Source organism: Anser brachyrhynchus (genome assembly GCF_964034855.1).
Source record: "Anser brachyrhynchus genome assembly, chromosome: 2".
Lineage (NCBI taxonomy): Eukaryota > Metazoa > Chordata > Aves > Anseriformes > Anatidae > Anser > Anser brachyrhynchus.
The window spans coordinates 97,026,755-97,052,894 of record NC_137695.1 but is presented as its reverse complement, the minus strand read 5'-3'; the positions used below and the strand labels follow the sequence as shown (position 1 = coordinate 97,052,894).

Sequence of the window (26,140 nt, the reverse complement as noted above, 5' to 3'; positions counted from 1 at the left end):
GCCCGGCGCCGCCATCGCCTCCCCCTCACGGCGGCACCAGCCCCGTTTAAACGAGCAGCAAAGCCTGGAAGTTAACGGGACGCGTTAGCCCCGCAGCGCTGTGGAAATAAAGCCCAGCACGTCCTCTTGCCAGAAAACTAGCCACTGCCAAGTTTATTCACACCTCAAAACAAAACAACCCCCCGACTCTTTAGATCCACCCTAACTCTATACAGATGTAACGAATACAGAGCTGAAGGGAGCGATGGTTCAATATTTTATTGAAAGGAGGTGCTGTATGTGCTATTTTTAGTGAATCGATGATGAAAGTTTTTGTACCTCAAGTGTCCTTTGTAGCTATTTATTTATTCACCCTATAAGCAAACTCTTCAGTCCTTCTGTCAAGAAACTGATTTCATAATTAAGCTTTTGCAATAAACTATTTTACACCAAAGTAAGTACATACACAAAGTATAACGCGAAAGGAAATTGAGGAAGTTAATATACAACCAAGGCAGTGCCATATAAAGATAGTTCCAAGAGTGAGCTTAGGTGCTGTAAGCAAGGTATGGTGGGATATCCAGCACTAACGCGGTATCTTTATATGGCATTGCAAACATACTTCACAAGAAAAATGTACTTGCTGACAACAAAACCAGCTGAAACAAATGAGTCAGTAAAGAACCCTCTGGTCACTAGAAGCTGCATTCTGCAAACAGTAACATAATCTTTATAATCAGATTTCTGAGAGAAGACTACCTCCCCACATCCAAGTCTCTAGAAAGAAAGATACCCAGCAAGTATCACTGTGGATTGAACTGTACTCAGAAAAGCACTACCACATTTGCCCTCAAATATTTCAAACCCGTTGATCCCAGACCTGTAATGACACCTAAACAGAGTTGTCAATTACTTAAGAAGTTTTGGCACAGTGAGAGTAGGAACTGTAATTTCTTTAAAAATTGGCACATAGTTTGGATTGGGTTGGCTTGGACCTTGATCCAAAGTCTCAATGATAGTCTGCTTCATATCTCTGCTGGCATCTCCCCTCACTGTCAGCAAAGCTGCAATATGGTCATCCCTGACAAAGAAAAAAAGATGAAAGATGGCATTAGCTTTTGCAGAAGTAAGATTTTTCTCACAAATATCACAGTTCGCAATCCTTTCAAGCAGTTTCAGTGAAGATTTCTAATACTTGAACAGATCTTTAGTCACCAACAACTGCCTTTTCCAGCTCAATATAAAGCAATATTTTGGCTGCTCTTAGGACTCTGAGATGCATTTTATCCTCACAAAACACAGAATGGAAGTATTCTCATTATTCCTTTGCTGTCCCAATGAGTACTTAAATACACGTACCTCCTAGTCCAAGACATGTACATTCTCTATTAGCATTAATTTAAAAAGTGGCTATATTCTAAAATATGAATAACATATATCACACATTGTTTTAAAATTATCCCAAGGTTACAGAGAAACTATGATATTATCCATATATTTTTTATTTTGAAGGCAAAGAGAATTACCTGATATCTGGGTATTTACTGACTAAAGTTGAAACTTCCAAATAGAGCAGTGAAGGATCAGTTAGTTTGATAACCTCTGCAATAGCTTCAATGATATCACAAAGTCCTTCAGTGTCCTCTCCAGATCCCTACAAGATGAAAAGTAACAAACAACAAAATAACTAAAACAAAAGCAACCCCCCAATATCTATAAACAATCATTATTATTTCGTCTGTCAATGATGTTCATTTCTCTAAACAACTGAATTTTCAGGCATTACGAAAAAATATTTACAAATCATCACATTTAGTCTCTTCTATTTCACTGTTCTTCCTTGTCCAGAGACCTACCCCCAAAATATCAGTTAAAAAAAAAAGCCCCCCTAGTTTTTTAGGCTTTTTCCTTCTCTGCACTCTTTCTACATTTTGATCGTCTGTTGGCCCTAAGGGGTTTCCTCCAGATTCCCACTCCTTCTGTGGTTAAGATTCAGTATTAATTTTAGGCATATCTTTTAAGTTTCTCAGTCCCCTTCTTTGCCCTTTTCTACTTCTCCTGCCCTTTAGATGGGGTCAACATACTTGTCTTGTTGATTCTAAACAAAACACTCTGCATGCGGCTTAGGTAATAATTATCAGTTTGATGTAGTATCTGCCTTTCCTCAGACAGGAAAAACAAGGTCCAATTCTAGTTTCTTACCAGACAACTGCTTCGTTCTTTCACTTACTCAGAATTCAGGGTACCCGCCTCTGTGAGGCCGTTCAGATATTGCCACTGCCAAGAGCTGTTTAAACACACCAAAGTCGAAACTGGTGCTCGGGAACTTCAGCAGCAGTCCTGTGTGTGTTCAGAAACTGCGTCCACGCCCTCAGCTGGCACTCTTGGCATTCACTAGTCACCCACATTAGACACATGGAGATCTAACTTTAGCTGTTTTCCCCAAACACTAAATGCCTGTGCTTTAATTCATCAGGTTAACAGCGTTACTCAAAGCAAATACTTACAGCTGCAAGCTTCTTAAACAGAAATCTGAACTGTTCTGCCTCTTTGATCATTTTTTCTGCACCCTCTTTTCTCTCTTCTGCATTCTTGAAAGATATACGTTTTAACATGATTGCTCTGATGTATTCCACAACCACTCTTCGATGGGCCTCAACAGTCATTGTCTGAAAGAAAAAGGTGGTGGTTGATGCAAGTGATGCCTGCAAACATACCTTTTTTTTTTTTTATTTATTTTTTAAGCAATGATTAGGCTTTGAAACATGTATTTGTACTTTATCACCAGTCTCCAGTTTTTGCTAATACTATACACTTTGAATGTCTTTAGATTTTCACGATGCTAACAAGTGAAAATCTGTCCTCCTTGATTGAGAAGGATGTGCCAATTAACAGAAAGAAAAAAATAAAACCAAGGTATCCAAATTATTTTAGAGGAGCATGGGCATATCCAAAGATAGAGGAACATATGTGAAGTGACTGGATGACCAGTCATAAAACAGATCTGTGCTTGGCCTTACAGCATAGCTTTTTGTCAAGGAATGAGCTGCCATCACAGAGGCTTTTGCTAGAGAACTCCAATACACTGGATAAAGCATTGCCTATCTGACCTGTGCTACCTGTACTCTGGAGTCAAGTCTGGTAAGAAGTCAGGAGAGGGTGGACTCATGGAATCTGCAGGCCACACCAATCACTTTCTCAGATCTTCCTTTAATTGCTTTGCTGTTCTCAACTTGTCTTTTTATAGCAAATAGCTCTACTGGTGACTAAGAGAAGCATCTGTTACTTGTGTAAGGCCGATGCGGAGGCCCAGAAATAAACCAAAAAAAAGCCAAAACACTATCAGCTTTTCATCAACTGTAAACTGAGTGCTTAAATCCCACATTTTTAAAAAAGAGAAACAAACAAAAAAACTAATAATAGTGGGAAAAGTTACTTATGATTAAGAAGCCCGCACAGCAGGTAGTCACAAACTTTTAAATCATATTTTTATTAGTATATAACGTGCTTTAGATTCGATCAATATCTGCTTTCAGTTGTAGTCAACACTTTGGAGAAAAGTTTCAGAAAGGAAAAAACAAAAGGCAACAACAGACTACTTAGTATTGGAAGCCACAGCCTCACTCAGGACGTAGAAAATGTGATTTCAAGTCCTACACTCAAAACCATGCAAAAATACCACAAATATGCCCCTTACTCAAGTTCACTGGTTGTACAGGGATGACTTCTCTTGTATTTGTGGAAATTATGCTAATTAAACAGAGGAAAATTAACACCACAGAATATACTGTGGAAGACTAACATGCATGTGCACCATTCCACTGAAAAAGTGAAGAACAGCTCTATTACAACACAAAAAAAAAAACAACACTCAAGAAGTGTGATAGCGCAACAGAGTGATAAGGCATTCTCTTTGCACATGATGAGAACAGCAAAGCTGAATGAATGTAAAATCCAGACCTTCCCTATTAGAAAAGGCTATGTTACCCACTGGGCTATACTCTCTTCTCAGGTGCTCTGTTTGTATGGCTTTTAAAAATTGTATTTTCAGAACATGATTAACCGATATTATTTTAAAACCAGAATAAAAGGCTACCCAATGCTGGGGGAATACAAGCGTGCCCCATCCAGTGCTATATGGTGTCTTGTGTGGGAAAATTCTTTGTGCTGAGGTACAATGGAATAGCAGGTGTGATAAATGCTAAAAGATGTTTGTCATTTTCTTCTCATAAGGTGCCAATAAATGCTATGTGATGAAAACACACATGATCTCTGATATTGGCATTAAGGACTGAAGAAACCCATCTCAAGCACTATTACCTCACAGCAACAGAACAGTCCTGGAGAAGAAAACTGTTCCATGGTTCCATTTTGAGACTATCTTAAAAGCACTCCTAAGAGTTTCTTCAAAGACTTAATGTAAATTCTGATCTTGCTAACTTCAAATATTTCCTAAATCTTTGGGAATCATTTAAGACATGCTATCTTAACTGTGTACAAGTTTACTTAATAATTTACTTAAAAATTATTCTACTTAAACTAAGTAGAATAACACTAAAAGATAAAAAAGGATAATAAGGATAGTAGAAAAATCCACAGATCCCTTGACAAGCCACAGAAAAAAAGTTAAAAAACCTAACCTAGGACATTATGCTGCAGTAACAGCATTTTAAACGTTATGCATTTGTTAAAATTTATGTTGCCAATTTAGCTCTGCCTTATTGCACATATTAAAACTAGAAATTACAGACTGTGCAGTTATAAAAAATAATTACAGGCCAACAAAGCTAGTTTCTGAACAGTTAATTTTATCTGTCTACAGACATCTGACATGAGCTAGAAAAATACAAGCTGGTAAGAATACAATCTAATAATATGCCAATGAATTTTCTGGACTAAATCCTGTAACTCTGATCTCTCTCTGAAAATATTATGTGACTGAATGAAATAGCAATGCTAGATTCAGACTTCTGCAATATGATAATGAACATTATTTTTTCCAGTGATGAATCAATTCATAATTCCCATTTGTTCCAATTCTATATTCCATACAGTGTTCATGAATTCAAAACCAACAGGATATTCAGAGTATACTAGCAAAGTACCATGGAATATTTTGCACCTACCTTTTTATAAGGCTTTTTTATTTTTGCAAAGTCATTGAAATAATCCTCTACAGTGACACAAATAGTTCCGACAGCATTAGACCCCATCAACCACTTCTTTGTCATCAGCTCATTGAGATGGGTCTGAGAAAAATAACAATTATAATTGATGAGAACAGATTTTTGACACTTTTAATCACATCGGTGCAATTTAAAAAATGTAGGAGACAGTTTTAAGTGTTACGTATTTTTGAATTATTATTCCTTCAGCAGGAATAAACAGTGCAGAAAAATGATGCGATAAGGTTGTCAGAATGATAGCTGCCATAGAGTGTGCTACCCCAGCATAACACCAGTTGGGTATGGAAACCAAGTGAGCTAACCTCAGCATGTTTCATATGAGTTTTCCAAAATCCTTTAGGATGTTCTCTATTTAAACTTCTACGCTGAATAAAATAAGGTGCAAGAACAAAACTGGCTTAAGAGCTGAAAATTCTGATTTTAAATGAGGCACCCTTAAATTGTTGCAATAATGAAAAGTCATGCTTGTTCTCTTGAACTACTACTGGCTAGTCAGTTGTTCCTCTCTGATGGTGTCACAAACTTCTTGTGTCTATACCAAACCTGGCAGCCTACATGCCTTGAACCTTTCCCAGAACTGCACAAATGTAATTCCAGTATTCTCAGCATCTACATACCTATCTTGCTTTGTTATCCTCTGTGGAAAAATCCTTTGTGTATTAAAGCACTGTATAAATGCTAATAGTGACATGAAGATTGAGGTTAAATAATTTCAAAGAATGGCCATTGGAATAGAGTGTCTCCTCATAATCAATTTACGTAGTTAAAAATGAAATAAAGGTTCCTCCCCATACTCCCAACATTTTTTTTTTTTTAACTATAAAAAGTTTTTTTTTTTCCCCCTGTGGGATTCTATATAAGCCGCCAGAATTCCCAAACAGGAAAATTTACCAGTCAGAAATTGTCAATCTTTATAGTCAATTAAACAATCTTAATTCTTTTCCCTATTGAACCCATACAAAGATAATTTATTATCAGAAGTTTCCCAAATAATTCGTAAAACACAGCTATGCAAGTATTACTCTAAGTACATTCTACTAAAAAATACTCACTATTATTAAACACCTGTCTGAAATCATCTTATGAAATGTAACTAAAACACCTTTCAGTCTTCTACACTCAAACCAAAAAAATAAAGTATTACCAAAGTTCCTTGGCATTCTGCTAGCACACCAACCACATAAAATATGTTTAGCAATCAAGAGGCTTCAAAACTAGTTCATTCCTGAATTATTTTCCCTATAAAGTAACGCTCTTTGTTGTTGTTGCTGCTTTTTTTGTTTGTTTTCTTTTGTTGTTGACTTATTTATTTTTGAGGAAAAAAGTTCCAACCTCTAAATCCATGAAGACTTCATCTAGCAGGCTAGAGCATCCTTCTTTGGCAATGATGTCTAAAATCGCATCCATGCTTGCATGACTGCTTGACAATGTGTCCTCCAGTTCAACTTTCAAGTATTTCCTTTTCAGACTGATAATAGATTCTCTGTGACAAATAACAAGGCCTTTCATCATCCACTGAAGAAGATGCACAATTGCATTGCTACTAAATTTTCTGAGTACATGCACAGAAATAGACATACTAGTCTTATTTTTGCAAGGGAAATTAATGTTTGCTGCTTGCTTTGGAAGCCTTAGTCAGCTTCAGTATGATTTTCCAGTGATCACACTAAACTTCTTGTACGTTGGTTAAAAAAACCCTACTGCTGATAGTAGACTTCAGAATGGCAGCAGAGAAAGATGAACATGAGATCGGATTGCTGAAATCTGAAACCTATTAAAGATTTTTCTTGTTTTGAAACATAAGCAATGAAGATTTCTTTCTCCTGTTTTAATATTCTGAATAAAGCAACCTATACCCTTAGTTTCCTCCATTTAAGTCCACCTTGACCACACTGCTTGAAGGTGAACTGTGAACGTAAGACGTAAGATAACGTAATAAACGTAAGATAAGAAGGCAGGCCCCAGACAAATTGAAACGGATTTCTGAAATTCTGAAAGCTGAGTGGATTTTCACAGGTGAGGGGTAACAGTTTGCCTTGCCAACAGAAGTATACAGCATCTGCTTCCTAAAACATATTTAAACCTATTGGTTTTATTTAGTCAGCTGAACTATTTTAACTGAAACCCTTTTTGTATATAGAATAAGAGAAAGTCCTGGGGACATGTAGTATTACAAATTAAATATCAATATTTATTTTTCCACAATACAGCAAGAAAATGCAGACTTACTTAAAAGTTTGACAATTGTTGATGACTGCAATCATGTATTGAACATAGCATTGTGGATACTGACGATTTTTAAGGTGTTCTTCTTTATATAACTGTGCTTCATCTTTGTACCTGCAACATACACAAGGAATGTCATAAAACACAGAAATCTGTAATAACTAAGTACACACGGTAGGACCATAAGAGCCTGACAAGTAATTAGAAGTATTTTATAAGGGGGTGATTGGTGACAGCCAACATACCTTCACTAAGGGCAGATCATGCCTGACATGGTGGCCTTCTACAATGGGGTTACAGCATTGGTGGATAGGGGAAGAGCAACTGATGTCATCTACCTGGACTTGTGCAAGGCATTTGACACTGTCCCCCAGGATATCCTCATCTCTAAATTGGTGAGACATGGATTTGACAAATGGACCACTGAGTGGGTAAGGAATTGGCTGGACAGTCACACTCCAAGAGTTGCTGTCAATGGCTCAGTGTCCAGGTGGAGATCAGTGATGAGTGGTGTTCCTCAGGGGTCAATATTGGGACCAGCGCTATTTAACATCTTTGTTGGTGACATGGACAGTGGGATCAAGTGCATCCTCAGCAAGTTTGCCGATGACATCAAGCTGTGTGGTGCGGTCGACACGCTGGAGGGAAGGGATGGCGTCCAGAGGGACCTGCACATGCCTGAGAGAACCTCAAGAGATTCAGCAAGGTCAAGTGCAAGGTCCTGTACCTGGGTAGGAGCAATCCCAAGCACAAATATAGGCTAGGTGGAAAATGGATTGAGAGCAGGCCCTGAGGAGAAGGACCTGGGGGGGGCTGGTTAATTAGAAGCTCAACATGAGCTGGCAATGTGCGTTTGCAGCCCAGAAAGCCAACCGTATCCCGGGCTGCATCAAAAGAAGCGCGGCCAGCAGGGCGAGGGAGGTGATTCTCCTCCTCTGCTCTGCTCTCCTGAGACCCCACCTGGAGTCCTGTGTTCAGCTCTGGGGCCCCAAGAACAAGAAGGACATGGACGTATTAGAACGAGTCCAGAGGAGGGCCACAAAGATGATCGAGGGCTGGAGCACCCCTCCTATGAAGACGGGCTGAGAGAGTTGGGGTTGTTCAGCCTGGAGAAGAGAAGGCTCCAGGGAGACCTTATAGCAGCCTTCCAGTACCTGAAGGGGGCCTGCAGGAAAGCTGGGGAAGGACTCTGTGTCAGGGACTTAGTGACAGGACAAGGGGGGATGGCTTTAAACTAAAAGAGGGTAGGTTTAGACTATATATAAGGAGGAAATTGTTTGCTATGAGGGTGGCGAGGCACTGGCACAGGATGCTCACATGATGTTTGGTGTCTCTGTTCCAGGTGGAATACAACCAAGGGGGATTTTCTCTCTTCCTTACAAGAAAGGATTACTGAATTGAAATATAAAAAGAGGAAGCGACTCCAAAAATTAGAGCCATTTGCAAAGAGGAACTGAAAGTTTCAGTCATCAGCACAAAATAAGTTCTTTGGGGAAAGAAGGAAAAATGCAAAACAAAAAAAAAGCAGAAGAAAGAAAAGCTTGGCTGGCATGTAAAGAGAAAGAAATAAAGAAACATCCACAGGAAAACCAAAGAGCAAAGAAGCAGAATAAAGTACTTATATTTTAAAAATAATTTTACCTGGTTAGAAATGAATTCATTTGTTGAAGACATAAAAGGAGTACCTTTGTTTTCAAATCTTCGCTTATTTGTGCAGCTACCTGAAGATTCTGCTCAAACATCTACACACAAAAAAAAGAAGTCTAGTTGTCAACATAGGCCTCTCAGTGGTAAATAAAAGACAGCACAGTCACTATCACCAACTCTACATATGCTTTTTTATTTTTTAAATAAAAAAACAAGCCCAGGCAACTACTGCTGCTGACTAAAACAATATCCTTCCATCAACGTAATTAATAAAATCTTGACAAACGTTAGCGTATGCTACAGTTTGTTCTGATACTGAAAACAGAGGCATTCTTTCTTCAGAAAAGGAAAGAAGGATGTGCTTAATATTTCTAGTTCAGTAGGAATTTGGTTTTATACTGGGTCAGAGCTCTTGGGTCAGCTCCTGCAGCTAGTAATAACTACCCTTGTAAGTACAGCTCCATTACTTTCCCCTATATATGAAACTACTAAGTCTGTATTAGTCAAGCAGAAGAGATCCCTAAGCTTTACTAAACAACTAGGCATAAGATACAGGTGACTGCATTTGAGATAAGGGTATGGCAAGAAAGGATACAAAGCCAGGTAAAAATATGAGTTGCCTTTATGCTGAAATCACAGAGTCACAGAATGGTTTGGGTTGGAAGAGACCCCAAAGACCTTCATTTCCAACCCCACTGCCATGGGCAGGGACACCTCCCACTAGAGCAGGTTGCTCAAAACCCCATCCAACCTGGCCTTGAGATAAATTTGAAAGATTCACAATTACATAAATCTCAACATTGCACCCCTTGACAGCACTGGTATGTAACATCAGAGCTGATCAGCCACCAGTTTTCTTTGACATCACACACTTTCTGAAAAAGATTACATGATGTCAACATTGGTGCTAATATAAATGTGAAAGAACGTGGCAAAAATCCAAGTCTAAAAACAAGAAGTATATTCCTTGGGAAACGAATGCAAGAAGAGCTCATCTTTATTTCATTGAAGCTGACTAATGTAATATTTGTAAACAGAAACTAGGAAATGAGCATAAACAGCTGATATTTTTCTGGTTGATAAAGATCAGTTTAAAAACATTCCCACCAGAGCGGTGCAGTTTTGTTTTGTGTGAGATTTTAAGGTCTTAGAACTAGTGTTATCTTTTCTGTTTTGAAGACCACTAACAATTTGGACAGGCATTAATGTTAACTGAAGTAGTGTTTAAACAGCAGCATTTCTAATCTTTAACAGAACTTATCTTTTCAGTATTAACGTGTTTGTACAACTAATAATTTATAGGAACAAATACATGCTAAACTATCTCAATGCCACATTAACAAGTGATATTCCAATAACTTAGAAATATTTCACATGGTAGATTTCTATTACAAATTTGCACGAAGGGAGCTAAATAAAAACAGTTAACCAAATACAGGTATCAGCTAAATAGGCTGGGCAAAATAGGTTCCTAATTTAGATTAAAAAAAGAACTAAGCCTCTAAGTATTTAAATGAAAAAGACAAACACTTCAAAAGAAAAAGCCCTCCACCTAACAACTCTACAGGAAAAAAACTGTACTTCAATAGACTTAAAAACAATGGCATTCCAAACAGTTTGGCTTTCTGCTCCCTGCCTCCACCCCAAATCCATGTTCTACTTCTGTAGTTTTTTTCTAGAATAACCAAGTTCTCTTATACCTGAAAAACGATTGCTGGGAGCGTAGTTTGATAGTACCCATCTTGATCTGCTTCTGGTTCGGTTTCTTTTACCCAATCTTTTTTATCTGTCTCCAGTGCTTTCCGTAGCCAGCCGATGATGTTAGACTACATTAAACAAAGCAACCAAGAAAGAGCAAAGATTCTTTAATCTCACACGACAATAAAAACAAAACAAAACACTACAGTATTTGGAATAGCAGCCATAGCGACAAAGCGGCACAGCAGCAAGTAACAAGATGTGATGGGTATCAAGTCCAAATGGTTGCTGTTGCTGCAAGTGTTTTAGTAGCTACCACATTCAAGTAGCTGCAAACCTCCCTCCTCTTGGCAGAGCTCCTAGGCTTAGGAGGAATTCCACTGAACAATACAAGAATACAAGCCAGTCCAAAGTTCCACCGACCCCAATATCCAGTCTCAGAGGCAATCAGCACCGAATCATTACAGAAATATACATTTAAAAGCCTGACAGTCACGTACCAATCCCTTTCCCTTTGCCACGTAGTTGACCAATTGCCAGTGACTTGTTTGTCAAGCAACATGCAGTGTCACCTGTCCCAAGCAAGATGCTGTGCCTGTATATTTGAGATGCACTTTAAACGGCATCCACAAAGGGAAATTCTGATTGTGCTGTTGACAGGCGTGAAAGGAAAAAGGCTGCCAAACATACCCCATGAAAATCCTGACTATGTTTAAAAGATCACATCGCTATCAAATGTGGCATAGTTACTACAGGGACCAAGCAGCATTCAGCAGCTTTTAAGTCTAGTCATACACCTTAACTACTGGCACTGTGAATTCATGTCTAAGTATCAACACCGCAGTTCCTTCCTTTCTAATAAAATACGGTTAATATGGTCTGTAAAGCATAATTCTTTGAAATTTCATGATCTACATCCATAAAGGCATCTGATTATAAATAAAATAGTACACAGTATATGAAAATTTATAAAAGTAATGGTATCAAGTTCACATTTATCATACTAGTTTTCTCTGATGCAAGAACAGCTCGTTAAGCACGGAGGCACAGCTGTCCATCCACATGAAGGTACCTTTGAACTATTACTTACAGTAAGTGTTGACATGTACTTGCTGAGAAGCTGATCTACCACATCTTGTGAAATCAAAAGATTCAGAGAATTCACGTCCACTTCAGGAGATAGTTCTGAATTTCCCATCATCTCTGTACTGAGATTAAAAACAGAACACAAAAACACCACAACACTGCAGATTAGTAAAGAAACATGAGATGAAATTTAAAACTATACAGCTTTTTTGGTGTGATCACTGTAAGGGACAATTTTCCAGTATCTATACATTTCTTAATAATGCCAATAAGAATATTTACAAGGAATGTATATAAAACTACATAAAAGAAAAAAATAGGATATAAAAAAAAGCTTTAGCCCACCATATATGAAGTAAAAAAAAGTGCTACAGAAATTTTAAATATTTAACCCTTTCATATATTTTTAACTTACTTTTATGTAGAAGTGATTGCTTCAGACTGAATAAAAGCCAACTTGTTCAATCTGCGGGCTCCTAATAGTGGATATCTGAATTTTCAGAGGTGATGACAGACAACTTAAACATTCTCTATTTTGAAATGGGAAAGACCAGTTCAAAGTATGAAAAACTCTGAGCAGAGCTTCTCAGAAGACTTTCTGTTGTACTACTTACATCCATATCAAAGCTAAAATGAATTCAAATAAAATCTACACCAATGCTGCTTGCATCGGTAGAGGATATACCTAACACAAGAGGAGGAAACATCTTACAAACTAAATCAAAAGTGCACATCATCGGTACAGTATTGTAACAGCACTACTGGCTGTACTTGCAAAGGAGAATTCTTGTTTTTATAGGATTAGAGAGAGGCTGGAGCAACCCTCAGGAATATTTCAACAAGGATTATACAGAAATAATATACAGTGATATTTTTCATCTGGACATTATAAGATTGTATAATTGCTTGCATAACTAAAATCAAAGTTATGCCAAAGCATAAATTAGCAAGAACCCTCAATACTGTGAGCTCAAAAAAACCCACCAAAAAGCAAAAAACAAAGCAAAACCACACTCAGAGTGTTTTATCAACAACTGGTGCAAATATATTCAATAACAATATCTTTTCACATTCCATTTCTAGTGTGCTTTTCAGAAGGAAGCCAGAAAGTTTACATTTGCAGTGGCAACTATAAAGAGCAGTGATTAAGAAAAAAAAGTTTTTTCCCCTCTGAAGTGTTTAGTTTGCAAATTCAAACTGTTCTCTGGGGATATGCAGTGAGTCAGCACAGTGGTGCTTCCACATCACGAAGAACACTGAAGTCCTAAAATCCTACTACAGCTAACCACTAAAAACAAAACAAAAAATGCCCTTGTCTTTGAAACCACAGAAGCTTGTGCAACTGCACACTTTATATTTGTAGTATCATCCTGATGCTGTAGGAAGAGAGACTGAAGGCATTAAAGAGGCTCAAGCTGCTCAGAAAGCTCAATTCCATTCTGCTGCTCTTCACAGAAAGAACACAAGGAATAGCAGAACCTGCTCCAGAGTCATTTGGGGGAAAAGTGAGAAGCTGGTTATGACATTGTGCAATATGAGAAAGTGTTTCCAACCTCATTGTGCCATCATTATCCCTACTTCACAAGGCCACAGACACATCGAGCTTTTCTCAAAGCTTATCAACTGAAGCCCCAAAATAAAGACCACAGACTCCCACCTCCAGTCCCCAAAGACCAAAATTCTTGCTATACAAAACTCCTTTGCTGATTGTCACAACCAAGCACCTTGGGGAAGGAAGTGACAGACACCCTCTTGGAAGTGTCAGGAGGCTTCTAACTGTAGGGAAGAGTTAATCCCCATCAACAAGAAGTTTATAATTAAGTTGAAATTTCAACCAGAATTGGATTATCAGGAAACTAACACTTGAGAAAACTTCTATTCTGCCTTTCATGCCAGGCTCGCCACCAATCCTGCCCTTGTTAAAAAGGTACTCAGCCCAAGGGCACCATCCTGATACACAGCACCATTCCTTCTGTTCACTACGGGGGACAATTGCTGACACTGTCTGTAGCAATGCTGGTGAACTCTCAGCAGTTTTATCAACACTTGATTAGCACCTGATGACATACTATGAATACAGGCATCAGGATCTTACACAACTTAGATTCTTCCCAAAACACAGAATAGAGCCTTGATGCCAAGCCAGTGTAGATTTAGTAACTGGAGTGTTTTTCCAAGGCTTTCATTGACTTAAACATGAGAGACAAATACATCTAACACAATAAAACTGCATCCCACTCAAATATTAGTGGCTATTATTCCACGTGGAGGATCAGCTATTTCTTAGCTACGAACAGAATATGGTTCTAAAAACAGCTTCTGAGACATGCTCTGGTAAAGTAGAACATGATTATTTTAAATCCTTGCCTTACAAAAATTGTAAAGAGAAGTTATGAATAGTTTTCTTACAAATTCGTTACATGGAAGAAACCCTGAATGCTTCTCTTTATCGGTCACTATTTTCTCAGCTGGTTTTGAGATGCGGTTGTAACATACAAGTTTGTATGTCCCCTCTAGTGTTCAACTACATTTACTAGAAGTAGAGAAAGATTAGAAAGAACAAAACAATTTTCCCCCCATACAATGTTCCATAGCAGTAAACAAGGAATGGAACAGGGATTTTCTATTTGTCATACAAGGAAAAAGAAGGTTAAACAGAAGTTACAGAAGTTTTCACGAAGTCATATGGGCCACTCTCCTTCACAGTTTATTATAAACATATCCTTAAAGAGATTTGTTTAATGCACTGTGAAGAGATGTCCAGCAGCTGAGATGTGGTAAGCTCTGCAACTGTCCTGCTTGAGTGCTTCAGCTTTCCCACTCACAGGCCTGAGCTGATTCCACCACCCACTACAGACGTACAAGAGAGCCAATTGTTATCGTCTTTATAATAATCCCTTGTACTCTAAAGGAACACAATTACTGTGCTGCCCTCTCCTCTTGGGCTTTTCTATTAGAAAAGCGCGAAACTCAAACCCTTGATTTTTTCCTGAGGCATCTCCTTTAGTTTCCATCACAGGTGTTAGGCAAGAAGGCATCCTCAGATACCCTGTACCATACCTACCCCTCTATTTTACTTCCTTTCCCAGATTCTGCCATCAGGAGCTATGAGCCACATCACTTGCTTTTGCAGGAATGATCTTTTTGATTTATTTGCTTGGTAAATAACCACATCGTTGTCCTTCCTACTCAGGAATACATGGAGTAAGACTTTTTGCTAATGGGTTAGACAATTCAAAGTTATCTGCTCTACTTTCTGGGGAAAGGGCAGAAGGGTAACTTTAAGACCAAAACCAGTCAGCCTAGGCCATAAATGAAGAACCTGGGAGCAGGATTTCTGCCCAGACCATGCCCCCCTAGGCAGAGGAAGTCCTATATTTCTGATTTTTCATTTATTGTCGAGTTACTCCTCTGACCTTCTATTAACTATGAAGAAAAGGCCAATGGACTTAGCTACTTTATCTTATCAGTAGCTGTATCCTTATCAATAGCTGCATCCCTCATTTACCCTGCACGTGTATATAGGCATGCGCTAAGGAATACTCCTGAGTGGTCCCTGCAGGGAAGAAAAGCAGGAGAACGTCACAGTGCAGAGCAAAGCACAAAGACCTACACACAAAACATCTTCAAGGTGGTTATAAAAATTCCGTGGAATGGGGTCATTTCCAAATTATTTGCTATATGGTGTCATACCCTAAACCTACCAAGTGTTGAAATAGGGAGATGGAACAATTGAAGACAGCAAAAACACACACGCTGCAGACTCTGGGTCAACGCCAGCTATTAAGGACAGGATTACAGTCACAAAGCACAGAAAAGCTAGCATTACTTTTTCCCAAATAAATCAGTTGCCCTAGTAACTATGTGTCAGCAAAAATTAAACAGTTGCCATTTGAGCTGTTTCTACCTGGAAAATGGTAAGACAAACCAAGTGCTTAAGTTATCCCCAACAAATCACACCACTCAAAACAAAACAAAGAGTTTAACAGTATCACCGGAGACAACCTACAGGCAGAAACTCTTCTAAGGAAACAAACTGGCACATGGTTCCCAGGCAAAACCCAGAGGAAGTTACTACATTCTTTCCATTTAACTGTCATGAAGCAACACTTAAACAGTCCCAACCTCTGCAAAGGAGAACAATAGAAAGTTAATAACCACACCACTTTACCAGGGCTGTGGCCAACAACAAATGTTTTGCTTCACATTCGTGAACTCCTAGTCTCCTCTGTTCTTCCCAATACCTCACCAAAATGGCACACAAACACTTTTTTAGGCTGTCACTAGATTCAGGCAGGTCTATAACCGCATTAAAACCTCAAGTTTATAAAACAACTCAAGACCATGTATTAGAAAATCCAAAGAAGTTTGAAGGAGCACTTTCCAGAAAGCAAAAGGCATTAACAAATATCAACATATCAAGTTCCTTACTATCATTTTTCTGGTTTTTTTTTTCTTTTTCTAAATGGTTTTATCTTCTTACCTTCTTTACCTTTTATTCCATTAATAGACATACAATTATTAGCGCACAGCCTGTATTTTGTATGCTTACTCTCAACTTTTGCTAACGGGTTGAGATAAATGGGACCTTACCTTTTGTAAGTATTTAAAACCCAGGTTAGAAGGCTAACAATCTCATTGGCCTCCAGATCCTCTGCAGCAAGCTCTTGCATGCGGGTAGACAAAGCCTGATGGTACATGCTTAGCAATCTTTTGAAAATGTCATAATGTGGGGGAAAACATTGATCCAGTAGGGTTTTAGCCACTAGCAGGTCATCAAGGACGTATTTACGTATGATTTCTAGATGGCGCACGAGCCACATTTTGTCAGATTCTCTAGTATCTGCTTGCGTGCCTTCAATTCGTGTGCTCACAGTTCTTTCCAAAATGTTGAACATTTTTTCTTTCCACTTCTTTGGTCTGCCAGGAGGTATAAACCCAGTTTGTTTTTTCCGGTCTAACATACGCCTGTCAATTTTCTCCTCCCTTTCAATTATCCTAACAACAGAAACAAGCAAGGTTGGATCTCGACGGACCGTGACAAGAGACCTCTGAACCACCATCCACAGTTGCTTGGCCAGCTCCTCGGAAAGTTTCTGCATATCCCCAAAGTACGTGTGGATGAGGTTCATGTCATGCGTGTTTTTGCTGTCCATGCGATACTGCTCGTACATCAGGTTATCACGAGAACACTCCAAATCCATCAGTTTTCGATGCGCTTGCAGAAGTTCCCCTCGCTCAATCAGATCTTGGGTCTCCCTCACTATCTCTGGAACTGAAACAAATGCAAAAGAAGAAGATAAAAAGAGTATAACACAATCAAAATGAAAAAATAAACATGAGACATTAAAAGCACTAGGAAACAAACTGGAAAACAGATGCACCAATTGTTAAGGAATAATTTAAAGGGAACAATATTGAAATATTCAGAAACTGCTAGCGAACACTACGTATCTTCATTATTATCTACAATGCTTCATTCTGAACGGTGGCTGAACAAAGTTCATTGACAACAGAACATAATTCCCTTTCTCTCCCTCTCTCCCCTTTAAAAAAAATCCACGAAAGTCTACCACAAACCAAATTGCGGTACTTGGGCCCCCAGCACAAGAAGGACATGGAGGCATTAGAACAAATCCAGAGGAAGGCCACAAAGACGATCAAGCAGCTGGAGCACCTCTCCTATGAAGACAGGCTGAGGGAATTGGGGTTGTTCAGCCTGGAGAAGAGAAGGCTTCTGGGAGACTGTATAGCGGCCTTCCAGCACCTAAAGGGGACCTACAAGGACAGCTCGGGAGGGACTCTGTGTCAGGGAGTGTAGGAATAGAACAAGAAGTAACAGCTTTAAACTAAGAGACGGTAGGGAGAAATTCTGTGCTATGAGGGTGGTGAGGCACTGGCACAGGCTGCCCGGAGAAGCTGTGGATGCCCCATCCCTGAAGGTGCTCAAGGCCAGGCTGGATGGGGCTTTGGGCAACCTGGTTCGGTTGGAGGTGTCCCTGCCCATGGCAGGGGGATTGGAATTAGATAATCTTTAAGCTCCCTTTCCACCCAAAACACTCTGTGATTCTATGACAGTAGCTTTCTTATACATGAAAGGCTTTTAACTTATCTGAATCGCTTACCCTATTGAACCTGAGGCTGCATATATACAATTAATATTGACTTTTATGTCCTTCTTGAAGGATGGTTTTTGCTTGCCTAAGGCATGAAGGAAGAATAGGGATAATTACCTAAACTACTAAATTATTTGTAAGATTTTTTTATTACTATATTCAGTATTTAAGGAGTAATACAGAAGAGGATTAGGATTCTGTGGCAAAAAAAAATGAAAATCCCTGCAGGAATAAAAATCGACAATCAAAAAATGGTTCACTAAGACAGTTACAAGTAAACATTAATTGTGGTGAAAAAATTTATAATAAAAAACATTTGTTTTACTCAGAGCAAAGTTATCACCAACTATACTGTGTAACAACCTCGAGGGAAACAATTTACACTCAAAGCCTCTCAGGATACCAGAAAAGAAAAGGCTTGTCGTCTCAGTTGCACTCACCAGTGTAAAATAAAATAATACTGCCTTCAGAAATTCGTATTGGAGCATACAAAAATTTGTTCTTTGCTAGATGTTTCATGTAAATAGAAACAGAACTCTTTTTCTTTCTATCACACCCTCTATCCAAGTTTTGTAGTGTAGCAGTTAGATGACCTTTGTAGAGAGACTAAACAAACCATCCTGGTACGAATGGGAAACAACAGTTCTTTACAGGTGCATTTTGAAAAACTACTAACGGGGGAAAAAGGAGAGAAAAGACTAATTTTTTCCTATAAAATCAACGGGGTATGACTGATTTAGCCCCCATTACAGTGGTAAAATTCTTAAAACAACTTACAAGCAGAAAAGCTCTGGCAAGGAATTCACCCCAATTCATGATGGAATGGAACGTACACCAAAAAGGCTGCATGGAATGACAGAGCTAATCCCACTTTATTTATCTTTATAGTATCCATTATATTGCATCAACCCTATTCAATTTTGCAAACTCTGCTAGCTGTGCAGCATTGCCTTCCATGTGTAGTTTCCTTATGCATCATATGGTTTCTGTGACTGTACTGCCCGATTCAGAAGCAAGGACTGTGCACAGTTGAAACCGAACTTCAGGTAGCTCATAGGTAGGCTTGTAACATTAATGGAGAATTGCTGCTTGACATTCTGCAGTTGCTTGCAAAATTATTCACTTCCTAAAATCATTTGGGACTATTTTTACTCAACAGTCTTGCTGTGGGTACCCAGAATACTGGCAACATTTCACATCTTTCTGAATTTTCTTTCTGTACATGCTGCTTGCTTAGCTCAACCTTATGCAGCAAAAATGTTATTTCTGCTACTGACTGCAAGCAAGAAATTTTCTTTGTGACTTCTGTTTGATAATGAGAGGCCAGACTGGAACTTTTTTGATTTGACATATATTAAATGGTTAAAAGTAACTTTTCTGAACCTATCTAGGTGATGCTTCCTTAATTTTTCGTTCCCAATTAGGTTTAAAGTTTCCCACATTACTTGATAACCCTACAGCTGTTAGTACCACTTTGAAACGCTTTCATCATGTGATAGATTATATAAAGAACATTAGATTACCTGAAAAGATGTTTTTGAGATTCTCTACAGCAGCTGCCAGTTGGCTATGTTGCACTACAGCATCCTTAACATCCTTGAGGTTTTCGATGGTGTTGATGCTCTGTCTCCAGTCTTTATTGACATCTATCAAAGACTGCTGGATGTCCTTTACATCATTCAGTGCATTGTGCAGTTGACTTAAACCTGTCCGGACTCCATCTAACTGCGACTGGATTGCTGCCTTAAATGTAAACAAAAAGAAAGACAAAAAAGAACTCTTACATTAACCACTAAATATTATAGGTTCTGTATTTTCAACATTTCTCAGAAATTTTTATCTACATATCAGTACCTAACATTTTCCAGAAAAAAACAACTGGAAAGGCAATATTACAGCTTATTAGAAACATGTAATTTTGTGTTAATGTGTGCACATGCTTTTTTTTTTTTAAATAAAAGTTTCTAAGGAGCTAGATACAACTGCTTTACCTACAAAGCTGCAACAGGAGCTTAGGAACTTAGGAAGATAGACTTACAAAGACGATGACCTATCTTAAATCGGGAACATGGGAAGGGAGAATCAGGTTTCTTCATGTTTCCTTTATGAGTTCATTTCAAAAGGGGATATCAGAAGAAAGCTGATGCAGAGTTTTCCCCAGGATGTTTTGCATGCACAGATTCACAAAGCATTTTATTAAAGCAATTATGATTTTTTGACCTACAACTGAAAAGGTTCTAAAAAAAATTATTCTTCACTAAACAAGTGTTCTAAAAAACCCTTCCTGCCTGTGGTGACAGAACTGCAGAAAAATCAGAAATAATTCAGCCAAAACAAACAAAAACCCCCAAACCCCTACCAAGCTGCATAAAGCTTCGTCAATGTAAAACAAACAGACTGACAAGCCAACTACTCGATTACTATAGCATAAAGTGAGGTTTTTGACATGGGTATCTCTTGTGACAGGTAGCTCTTGAAATAATGACTCTTCAAATGGGCTGTTAGTCCAGAATGCCATTTCACAGTGCTGACATATTACAGAAGGTGTATTATAAAGCATATCTGTGCAAAAGAAATCAGATCACATCTTATTTTCAGAAACATGCAACTAAAATGAGATTAGGCAAATAGAAAATGAAACTGGAAATAACAGACTTCAAAGACAAGCCAAAAGCTAGACATTGGTGAATGCTCAGTTGCCGATCTCAAGAACTTGAAGAAACTTTGTAAAAAGAAACACGGCACGGACAGTTTAGCTAAGCTCTGCACGTATTTTTTGCCATACTTCTAAGGTCAAAAAGCCTGAGCAGTCATGGGATTTTTTGTCTGATAGTAGAAGCCAAAGAGGAAATCCTGGTAACTATGAGCAACATTTATTGTGTTTTAAATGTACTCAGAAAGTCCCAGAAAAATGCAGTGATTCTTAAGCCACAATTTCAAAATACAATATGCAAATTTTCCTGATAAAAATGTATTTTCTGTCAAACTTGGAACAATTTAGCAGTGGTGAGGCATCTTTATTTTATCTGTCTAAAGAACTGCTGCATTAACAATTATTTCCCCTACAGTAACTGAGATAATTAGGTTACCGAAATACTATGTGGTATTCAGACAACGAGGGACGACGACACAATCTCCTGAGGCTGACCATATCTTAAAAAATACATGACCATTAAACATTCAGTACTTCTGACTCAACTCTTCCATTTATTCTGAGGCAAATCTTCCAAGTGTTCTAATTCTTACCTATTTAACTTCTGCAGAAATTTGATTATGTTAAACAGAAATCACTAATCTTGGACACTAACTCAAGCAGCCAAAGTAATTTCTAACAACAGACATCCACCCAGATGCCCAGTTTGTCTCTTAATATTGGGGTTGATGGGTGATGGGGAGTGAGGGATACAGACTTTGCTTCCTAGAATGCATATTCATCTTCTATTGGACTGACCGCTTTTTTACAGAACTGGTACCCTGGCTGCCTGGTCTCCTTAGAGGTCTGTGGTTCAAATTCATAGCTGCACAGCACCTAGGAACCAAAAAGCATGTTTATACTCAGGATAACTCATGACTTATGAACTCTCCTGGCACACATATCCAGTATTTCTTCAGGGTGAGAAGTACTTAACCTCTCCAAAACTTAACCTTTCCCATTTACTGAACGAGTGTGAAAACAAAGTTGGCTGTCAACACTCCTAACCTCTCATGGTCTGGAATAGAGACCAGGCAGCTCTTTGCTTACATTTGGACTGCATAGCACAGAAGGACCAGCCCTCAGTGCTAGCTATCCGTCATGTCAGAGTCCTGCTATCAATATTTAAAAATATTGCTTCACTAACCAACATCAGCCTCACACAAAGCAGATTAGTTGTACAAATTTCAAAGTCAGAAGAAACGCAGAGAGGGGATCTAAAAGCCCAAACAAGTGAATAACTGGAAGACGATGGAGAGACAGGAGTAGGATAACCAACTGGAGGAGATGCTGGCTTTTTGTGCTGAACACCATTCCAGACCTCAGCTGCTTCATCTCTAAGAGTGAGGCACAGCTATTACCCTGTCTTTCTACTCTTCCATCTGGATCGATTCGATCATTGCTATTCATGATCAAGAAGAAAATTTTCACGAAGAAAATTATGACAAAGGTGAAAGCGTATCTACTCAGAAAGAGCCACCATGTTCACACTAAAAGATTTACCAGGTGTTCATTCACATAGATGAAGCAGCTTAGATTTTTCAACAGTGATCCAACCTGAAAAGCCAGCAATTCCTACAGAAAGCGATCCTAATGACCACATCTTTTCATCTTCCCCATATTTTCATCTGTTACAGTAATTCTTATGGGGAAAAACTGCTGTACTATCCATTGCATCACAGCCATCACCTGTTTCAGGAGTGCTTCCTCCATAGACCTGAAATGAGCATTTTTGACCATCTGTAGATGACTGAAGTTAAAGCAACATAAGGAAAATTACAAGGAAACTTTCTCACTACAAAGTGGATTGAGGTATTTACAGAACTTAAAGTTATATGCAGTCATCTACTGTGACAACTGTGCTTATGTGCTATAAATAGATCACAGTACCATTGATCAATTATTAATGGATTTCACTATATGCCTCCTGCCTTAAATCTGAAAAATCCAAGTCATCAGGAGTACTTCTATACTAAAACCAAACAAAAATTCACATGTAATTTGCTAACTGATTTTTCCTTGTGAAAGACAACAGTCTCTTTTCTACTTCATGTAGACTTGCATGAAGAAACAAAACAGTTTTCAGATACACTAATTCTTGCTGAAATATAACACTAGATGCAATGTATACCAGCCAGTTTGATCTGGTAAAAAATAAAAATGTTCCCAAAGCACCTTTTTTTTTGGCTCTACTCCAATCATTGAATACAGTGGTCTAAGATAACTGCTGAGCACGTATGTGCTCGCATGTACACGTGTGAAGTGAGGGACAAGTCACATGGTCCAGTTGCACAAGAGACAAGATGAAGAATATCCTAAGTGACCCATTAACACACAATGAACCAAGAAGCTTTCACTTAAACCAAATTCTTAAAACGTCCAATCTACCTGCCCCCTGCCTTGTTCACCGGAATACACTCTTTGCTTGAAGAGTCTGAAAGCCTTCAATTCCTCTCATGTTCCTTTCAAAGAGTTTTTTTATTTTATAATCTTTAGGTGAATAAACTAGAATTATTTTTTTAAGCTGTTCTTCATCTAAAAAGCCTACTGGCACCCTGAATTTAACTGCTTATATTGAACTTCATGTTTGTTCTTTCTTTACTGTAAACGTAGTTATTGCTATTATGCCAAGAAGGAACACAGGCTATTTTCAGGACTGCGCTGCAGGCAGAAACATTCAAGAAGTTCTGATTTTTTTCCCCCCTGACCTTCAGGAAGGACTCGGCCTTTTCTCCTTCATTCACTTCGCCACACGCTATCTACAAGATTTAGCTATCCGCCATAAACCCAAATAAAAGTCAGAGACTAAACATATTTTCAGCACTGATCTTGTTTCAGAGGCAATCCTTAGGTTTTATTACAAGCTCAATATTCAATCATTACAACAAAGGTTTACTGGCTGACAGGCTACACAGCAGAAGGTGACTTGCCTATGGACAACCCGTACAAGTTATAGGTCATAAGAACATCTGAAATGCTTGCTAATGCAAGCAGTTTTAGGATGCAAAGGTTTTGTTTCGTTTTGCACACAGAGCAAAAATTGAAGTCCGTGATTTAAAACTATCTGGATGAAAATGTAAAGGGAAAAAAAGAGAAGGAACACTCTTTCTGCACAGCGGACACTCAGATTTATCAAACTTCATACCTTGAGCCGAGCTTCTACTGAAGCCTTCTTACGAGCTTCCCTCCTGCGATACTGCTCCACTTTGTCCAGCTGATCAGGACGCTGAAGCATTCCTGCTACCCTCTGAACAGCTGTCGCAACTGCTTCCCTATCCGTTTCCTCCATTGCTGATTAGAATCTCAAAATGCCTTCATAATTTAACAGCACTGGAAAGAAAAGTAACATTTTTAGAACATACGCTTTCACTTGATGGATCATATCAAACTTAACTGGAGAAAAAACTTCAGCAATATGCCTGCAGCAGAATTTCTAGTGAAGTCAAGACATGCATGCAAACCACTATCAGACTTTAAAAGCTGAAAAGGTAAAATCTGCTGGCTATCAAACTAGACCTGTTCACTCAAGATACTAATGCAAGGCAAAAAGGATGCCAACCACCAAAAATGCAAGATCATGGCATCCACAGAACTCCAAGGAATGCATCTGGAATTCCCGATTCCTTCCAAATAGGAAGGAAGATGTTACATCTCGAGTCTTGGAATCAAACAGAACACTTCCAGGTTCTGAAGTTGTGACCACAGAGAGTACGCTTTCATGTCCATATTATTCCTTTAAAGTACCTAACTTTTAAGGCAGCCTGCAAGTACATCCCTTAATCTCAACAGATCCTCCATTCATGTCTGTATCTCTAATATCTTCACCAACTGCATGCATATGTATTTACTCCAGGATTACTTGGGCAGTGGGAACTCATGACCTACTTTACTTTCCCGGCTGTGCAATCATACCTATCACCTCTCTACTGACGGCCTGTTTACCTCAAATGCTGTTTGTCTTCCTACTTCACATCTCAAGGCACAGGATTTCTTCCTGCCACTCACACCTTAGAATTAATACCCCATTTTTGTTTAGCTCTATTTATTTCCATGCTATCATGACTTTATCAATAATTAAAAAGATAGTTATTCTAAAAGATGTTACTACTTTTTTTTTTTTTTTTTAACTTTACTAAAAAAAGTTACTACAGAAAACGACACTGCGGTAGACAGCTTCATGGTGAACTACCACCATTATTAACAACTCTGGATATACAAAACAGAGTTACGACAGGTTTAACACACGCAGCCACTGCCCAGGCACACCAAGCAGCCCTCACGCAGAAAATTACAGCGCCCCAAAACCTCCCACGTGATTTTGTAGCAACTTGCTGAGGCGGACAGGCTGCCGCCCAGCCACCAACCGTGCCCACAGGAAGAGCAAACTTCGAGGAACCGTGCCAGCTTCACACAGGGGCGGTTACCCCAAACCAGGCGTGCTTTCAGAGTGACTCGCTGCAGCAAGCGAGCAAAAGAGAGCCCAAAGTTGTCTTGGACAGGCTTCGGCAGCAAGCACACCCCAAATCCCCATGCACACACCCCCAAACACGTACCCCTAAGCATCCCCCAAGCACACCCCAAACATTCATCCGAGAACCTTGTAATCAACTCATAAACACCCCTCCAAGCACACACAGACCTCAAGCAACCTCAAAACACCCCCCTAATGCCCCCAAACATTCCTCCAAGCACCTGAGCAACCCCTAAACACCCCCCAAGCACTCCCCAAGCACCCCCTATGCACAGACCCCAAGCATCCCCCAAGTCCCCCATGCGCATACTCCCAATCACGCCAACCTAAACACCCCCCAAGCACCCCTCATGCTCAGACCCCAAGTAGATCCCCCCAAACACCCCAAAAGCACACACCAAGCCCCTCCCCACACTGCCCCAAACACACCCCAAACATTCCTCCAAGCACCCCTCAATCAACCCCTAAACACCCCCAAACATCCCCCAGGCACAGACCTCGAGCAACCTCCACACGCCCCTAAATACCCCCAAACCCACCCCAAAACACCCCCAAATATCCCTCAGAGCACCCAAGCACCCCCCAAACACACTCCCTAAGCACCCCCTATGCACAAACCCCAAGCACCCCCCCCAAAACACAAAACCCCCAATACCCAAGCACCCCCCATGCACAGATCCCAAGCAACCTCCACACACCCCCTAAATACCCCCAAGCCCACCCCAAAACACCCCAAACACTCCTCCGAGCACCCCCTAAACACACACCCCAAGCACCCTACGGACCCCAAGCACCCCCCAAGCACTCCCCAAGCACCCCTCACGCACAGACCCCAAACAACCCCTGAACACCCCTCACAGCCCCCTCAGCGCCCGCCCCCCCCCAACCGCCGCCCCGCAGCCGTTACCGGCCTCTGCCAGGCGCCCCCCTCCGCAGCCCGCCCCCGCCCCTGGGCGCCGCGCTGACAGGCGCGCAGCGCGCGTGCGCGAGGCCGGCCGCGCAGGCGTCTCGGGAGGGGAAGTGGGGGGGGCGGGGCGAG

The 26,140-nt window shown here is 39.7% G+C and overlaps 1 protein-coding gene across 4 annotated transcripts; it reads right to left on the bottom strand.

The window, feature by feature from the left end:
- Positions 1-243: 243 nt before the first annotated feature.
- EXOC3 (exocyst complex component 3) lies at positions 244-26,140 on the bottom strand. Of its 4 annotated transcripts, XM_080579336.1 has the most exons (14): positions 26,009-26,056; positions 24,995-25,085; positions 23,776-23,960; positions 19,462-19,681; positions 16,416-17,097; positions 11,827-11,944; positions 10,739-10,864; positions 9,033-9,133; positions 7,395-7,505; positions 6,498-6,648; positions 5,106-5,228; positions 2,487-2,648; positions 1,506-1,633; positions 244-1,060 (listed from the first exon to the last, which is right to left on the bottom strand). In XM_080579336.1, the coding sequence occupies exons 3-14, from the start codon at positions 23,917-23,919 to the stop codon at positions 889-891; spliced, it is 2,238 nt and encodes a 745-aa protein (XP_080435462.1). In that variant the 5' UTR covers positions 23,920-23,960; positions 24,995-25,085; positions 26,009-26,056; the 3' UTR covers positions 244-888. The 4 variants fall into 4 exon arrangements, with proteins under 4 accessions (XP_080435462.1, XP_080435460.1, XP_080435463.1 ...); XM_080579334.1 differs by lacking the exon at positions 24,995-25,085 and having other exon boundaries at positions 26,009-26,140; XM_080579337.1 differs by lacking the exon at positions 24,995-25,085 and having other exon boundaries at positions 26,013-26,068.